This window comes from Micropterus dolomieu, linkage group LG13, assembly GCF_021292245.1.
Source record: "Micropterus dolomieu isolate WLL.071019.BEF.003 ecotype Adirondacks linkage group LG13, ASM2129224v1, whole genome shotgun sequence".
NCBI lineage: Eukaryota > Metazoa > Chordata > Actinopteri > Centrarchiformes > Centrarchidae > Micropterus > Micropterus dolomieu.
The window spans coordinates 28,812,447-28,818,736 of record NC_060162.1 but is presented as its reverse complement, the minus strand read 5'-3'; the positions used below and the strand labels follow the sequence as shown (position 1 = coordinate 28,818,736).

At 39.0% G+C, this 6,290-nt stretch overlaps 1 protein-coding gene across 1 annotated transcript in view; it reads right to left on the bottom strand.

Annotated features, from left to right (window-relative positions):
* Nucleotides 1-645: 645 nt before the first annotated feature.
* Nucleotides 646-6,290, bottom strand: part of LOC123981397 (ras-specific guanine nucleotide-releasing factor RalGPS1-like) — a 131,994-nt gene continuing 126,349 nt past the window's right edge. Inside the window, exons 19-21 of the mRNA XM_046066186.1 lie at nt 4,649-4,754; nt 4,463-4,554; nt 646-3,439 (exon numbers count right to left, since the gene is read on the bottom strand). Of these exons, the coding sequence (XP_045922142.1) occupies nt 3,410-3,439; nt 4,463-4,554; nt 4,649-4,754 (228 nt within the window). The 3' untranslated portion in view covers nt 646-3,409. The remainder of the gene's footprint in view (nt 3,440-4,462; nt 4,555-4,648; nt 4,755-6,290) is intronic.

Below are 6,290 nucleotides of genomic sequence, written 5' to 3'. Positions count from 1 at the left end.
GCTAATATTTCTGCAAAGAGGTGCAGTGAGTGTACATTTTACAATGCAATAAGAGTCTACAGTGAAGCTATCGGCTCTGTGAGGCTGTACTAAACATACATCAAAGCTTTGAGCTAAATGCTAACATCAGCAGGTATAATGTTTACCATGTTCACCATCTTAGTTTAGCATTCGGAATTTTACACATGTGCTAAGTAGCACTAAACACAGAGAGGAGAGGAGAATAATGGGAATGTCATGAGTTTTTCAGGTATTTGGTCATAAACCAAAGTATTGAACAGAAACTTTTGACCTGATGATGGTGCTAGATGAAAAGTAAGAGGATAACCAAAGTTATTATAATTATTCATCCTAATGAGGGCATCCAACACTTCTTGAGATATCTAACTCTGGACCAAAATGGTGGACATGACAGTAGCATGGCTGAAAATTAACTTGTCAGTGCTCTGTGGAGGACCAACTACAAAATGTTTCTCAATGACCTCAAACATACTATATGTTTGACATTTCTCTACAGTACAATATACTCCGATGCTGATATTTTAGTCTGGCATGCTCTAATGTTCACTGTGATGGATTACAAGACTCTAGCAAGTTTCTGCTAATTGATTTCCGTTCCCCACAGAAATGAATGGAGTCAGCAGAAACAGTGAATTCTAATTTATGAAACACAGCAGCATGATTTGCAGAATGATTAGCTGTGAAAATGCATTCATCTGAAGACAGACAATAATACTGGAGAATAAATTGGACTAGTTAAAGAAGTCCACTAAAAACAATTAAGGACAATCCTTGAATGAGTTCTGAAAAACAAAACAAAGAACATACTTTTAAGAATCTGTGATTACTCCTAACAAAAGATGATTTCATTCTTGTTTTTTACCATTAGGACTGACCAGTTACCATGATTTACAACAGGGAAACATTACAAAAATGACATCTATTAGTAAATGTTTAACTTCATGTCAGTTCTGCTCTTAAAGGATCATTCCTGTATTACAAGTTGGATCTTATTTTCATAGCTCTGGCGATTGTTTCTATCAGATATGACAATGTACAAAGTTGGGGAAAACTGTTCTTTTCACCTTCATTTTCACTTCCTGATAATTTTGTCTTTATAACCCTTCAGACTTAATTTCAGTGATGTGGCTGTGTCCCCTTCCATCCATCCACCTAGTCATGGTGGCCGTAGATAAACTGTACAAATGAGCATAATGATGAGATGATGACACTTTCTTTAACAATTTCTTCTCTGAGGCATTCATGGTGCTGACTGAAGTCAGAAGTTCAAACCCTGCCTTCTTTCACACCTCCACACACCTGGACAATCACTGCATAATGTGGCCGTTATTGTTGGATTGTCGGTTTAGGAAAGTTACCAAAATTAATTCCAACAGGAGAAAGGTGTGGGGGGAGGGCCTTCAAACTCTGTTCAACCATCCTGCAACACTTCCAGTGAAACATAAAGATGTCAGTATACTTCATCAGAACTGCATGTCAGACAGTCAAACAGCTCTGGAGACACACCCCCCCCCCTACACACACACACATCCAATTTTGGCTGTGTCCAACAATTTCTGTAAGTCACTGAAACTGGCAATCCAACACTTACACCCACCTCACACAGAGACTGTGGGGGTGAGAAAGGAGGCAGGGTTTGAACTTCTCTCTCTAGCTCTCTTTTTTCATTCATTACACAACTATTTCTTTTTATCACTTCTTATGTAAACAACAATGTTTGGTTATCCCCTTATTTAAACAATATCATGTCTCTCCACTCTCTGATGGCCCGCTGGCCATTAGCAACAGTTACCACTTTTGCCTCTGGCCATGGTTGTACAACGCGTTGTCCAAACTAGTTATTTTCTGTCATAAACAAACACTTATGATGTCCTCCAAAATCTAAGGGTGACATTCCCTGCCAAGGAAATTCATTTCGGCTTCTTGTACCCGCAATCACATTCTTTTGGTAATAATGCAAAACCCATACATAGATCGACCAGTGAATAGACTGGTCTTGACTTCAGGCTCACCACTGTTGATTCACCACTGCGGTAAAACACACATTACCGCAGAAGTGGCACCAATCAAGTTTACTGATAGGAATGAAACCTATGAAAATAAAGTCCAACCCAAATTGTAATAAAGCAGAATTATCCTTTAAATTTAACACAACATTTTGCTTTTGATGCAGATTATTTAACAGTGCTGATGCAGACGGAGTCTTCCCTTATGCCAGTGTCCTTCAGTTGGAGATCAGGAGTCAAGCTAAGTTTTAGGGTGGCTTTCCACCAAGAGTCACTCTGAGGAGCAGCTTTTGCAGCAGGTGGTGAATCAAAGATAATCCATTGTACTATTTCCCTTTGATGGCCAACTTTCAAAAAAATAAACTCTTTTACAAATAAATACAGTATTTACACACACATGATTGTTGATTGTTAGCTTGGTACTTCACTGTAAATTGCTTTAAATTCACTCTACCAGCTGCCTTGGCAAACTGGTGTGGACAACAGCTGGCTGTCTTCTTCATTATAGACTGTAATTATCACCTCATTCAGCCTCATTTCCATGTTGTTTGACAAATTTTGACTTGTTCTGTACAAAATATTAATTGTTGCTATTTGTAAACCTTGTTATGTACATCAGCAAACACCAGCGACAGGAGGACTACCAATTGAGGTAGCGAGGGGTGAACAGGTGAGCCGATCCAGGGCTGCTTCTTCATTTGACCAACAATTTAACACAGGTTCTTAGTGCCAGCTTTATGGTTTCATATTATATTATGTGTTCTCTTATTTTGGAACAACTTCAGTCCAACTTTATGCCACATCTGTCCTTTTTGCTGCAGTGCTGATCTTTAATGAGGCCTTCAAACGGGGTCACGGTTTCCATGCTCACAACTCCAGATCTTTTCACAAGTTGAGATGTGCACTGACATGTCACTTTCACAAATTTAACCACTTGAACAACAGGGGTGTATTTTTCCAATTTCCACGTTGAAGGCCGTATAACACTGGTCTGCAAACAAAAGGTAGACTAACAGTCTTTGTCCACATTTGTGCACGGGTGCATCTTTTCACCGAGCAGAACCCAACATGGGCCAAAAAAACTATGTACTTGCTCACTTGTTTTTAGCAGCGTAACGATGACAGTGAACAAGGAAGCTTCAGAGAAAGAAACAAGGGACAGCCTCACCAAAGTCTTCCACTGACTGGATTTTTTCAGAGTTTACATTACATTGGTGAAGGAAACAGCAGGTGTGTTGGCATTTGCAGTCGCACATCTGGTACCAAAAAACATCTTCTACAGTGTCAGATGCTTCTTAACTTTTTTTTTGTGTTCCATCATTTTGTTACTTCCCAATCAAATGGGTTTGGCACAATAACATTCTGCTGGGTAAGGTCTGCTCTCATTCAAATGACATGAGGTTTGCTGGTATCTGTTGAAAGAATAGAACAGATATTTAGTACAAATATTAGAAACAGGAAAAGAACACACCAAGCATGCTCATAGGTCTTATTTAGTGGCTACTCTGTGTCTGCAAAAAACTGCAGACACAAAAAATTGATTGATTTGATTAATTTTGGCCACTTGGGTGCAGTGCAACAAGTTATAATTTCAAAATTTATTATCATCTTATAAAATTAAATATTATAGTGAATGTAAGCAAACACATTCAGCAAATAAAAAGCAACACCAGCATTAATTTAGTGTCATGTCTGATGAAGTGATGAATGCAAGTCCAACTTTCTGCTTGTTCTTCACCAACTCCTGAAAAAATATCTGGCACTTCAGCTGCTAAACGATCCTCTATGGACATGAATTGTGAGACTGAGTATAATACAATTGGCAGACACATAAGTACACTGAAAAACAAAAAGAGCAAATTAATTAATATATTCATTGATGCATATAAGACTGACTGCATGAACTGCTGTCTATGCCAAACAGAAATGTGAGACAGAATGCCTGGAGATGATCTGAAGATGATTGGAATGACATATGGGTAAACCAGGCTACCTGTCCTGGAGAGAGATTTTGGAAGAACATATGCATGAATGCTGGAGGCAGTGTGGTTAAAATGTAAAACAAAGAAAGACCATTTCATATTTCTGCCTTTTAGTTTTTCCATACTGGCCAGAGATCGCTAAAGAATAAGAGTTTGTGGAATAGATTGCTCTCTGTCACATTGCCAGTAAGAAATCCATCACACAAAAGGGTGACTGATCACCATGTAAAATACTAGATAATATAGAACAATTGGACTACATATACAGTATATGCCTATAAGATGTTATTGACAGAGCTGTTGTGTTTCTTATGGTTAGAACTTTGCTGACCATATAAGATATACTGTATATATTTTTTTATATTCATCTGTTTCTTTCAGGAAAAAGACCATGTTTCATCTGACCAAAACTGAACCATGGTCCAAACAGATGAATGTGTGGCCAGATCATACCTGAGGTCTACTGCTCCTACAAGCCTCCTCCAGGTTTTTGTGCCAGATGATTGCAGAAAACCTGGATCCTGTCTGGAACTTGTAAACATTGCCTGTGAAGTGACACATAGTGCTCTGTGTGATTATCTGGATTTAAATGAAGGGAAGGGAAAACAGCAGGAGCTCTTTTAGCAGTGTGAAGCTGACCTTTGTCTGGGTCATTGAGCTGGAAGATGTTGGGTCTGGCCGGGTCATCTGGTAGAACCACCATCCACCCAGTCACACACACCTTCTTACAGGGGCTGGATTTATACTGGGACAAACACAGGATTACAGTGGATACGATTCAAAGCAAAGACGTGACAACTAAACAAGCTGAGCTGTCATGACCACAACAAAACAAAAGGTATGAAATGCGTTTCTCTTCTTGTGTTCACTGCACTTTGGACATTCCTATCATCGTTTACCAGGACAGAAACCTTCACCTGCAGTAACAATTGTTGATAGTGAAGACAATGTGAGCAAGTTGAAGGACTCAGTACTCCTAATCATCTACTTTAGAGTAACACACATCTAGCAAACCCTCTCTCTTAGAAATGAAGTTTAAATATTACTAAATTGTCTTCTTAAAACCTTGCTGCCTGGATTATGGTTATGTTTTTTTGAATGAACGAATTGTTTAATTTATGTACTGCACTCGAGCTGCAGGAAGGTAGTTGTGGTGGATGGTGGACACAGAAAGTGCAGAAAGGGACACTGACTGCAGATTCCAGGGTTCGCATCTGATCAGATATCCTAGTCTGTGTTTAGGCTTAGGCAACAAAAGCACTTTGGTTAAGATTTCAGTTAAATATTAATGAACACATCTTGTTTCATGTGTCAAGTTACAGAACCTTATTTCTACAAGATTATAAATGCATCATTAAATGTCCCCAGTAGCTTCTTAATTTTTGCTTTATCATAACTACATTTTAGTCGGCTCTATACAGTACGGTAGGCTCTAAAAGGGGCTGGGCTGGGTCGGGGAGTTGCACCTTAGTAAAATAAAGCAAAAGTACTTAAACAATGCATCGATGAAACGATGAAATAATCTGTAGAAGCTTCGAGTAGTAAAATCATCATTAGCTGCAGCCCGACATGCCACACAGGGCTCTACAGAGCGACCATTTTTCTCGCCCCCAAAAACATATACGTGCGAACCGGAAAAATGGTGCAGAAAAATGAGCAGTGTGCGAGTAAAGACTACAACCTACAATCTAGCTGCCTCCTCCTGAGAGCAACACACTTGTTTTGCTTTAGTAAAGCTATTGTATTTTTACATACAATTTCCCATGATTCCTTCAGTCAAAAGCTTTGGATGCATCCAGGGGACACATAAATATTGTAGTGTTATGTCTTCTGTACTTACTAACAACTTCTTCACTGCGAATATACATAAATTATTCAAGCTTATCCAAGAGAATCCATTTTAATTCTTCAGAAAGTATGGCCGCCAGAGCAATGAGTCTGCAATTTTCTATGCTACCAGTTTGTCTTTTGACTACTGGCACTAATAGGACAGACAACATAGAGTCAGGTATTATGCCATGCCTTAACAATCAAGAAAAACACACCGCAAGTAACAGTAAGATGCTGTGGCTCGCATACTTTAGATGTTCTGCTATTATTTGGTCAAGTTATGTTAAGGGCATTCAGACTGAAAACAGCACTCTCTGAAAAAATCATTAAGGAAGTCCAGTTTGAGTAACAGATCCATGAGTGTGAAGATTTATCAGAACCTAAAACACTTGGCTCGCCTTAGAAATTGCAGGATAAACAGTGGGAAGTTTGCAGTTCCCATTCCAGTCAG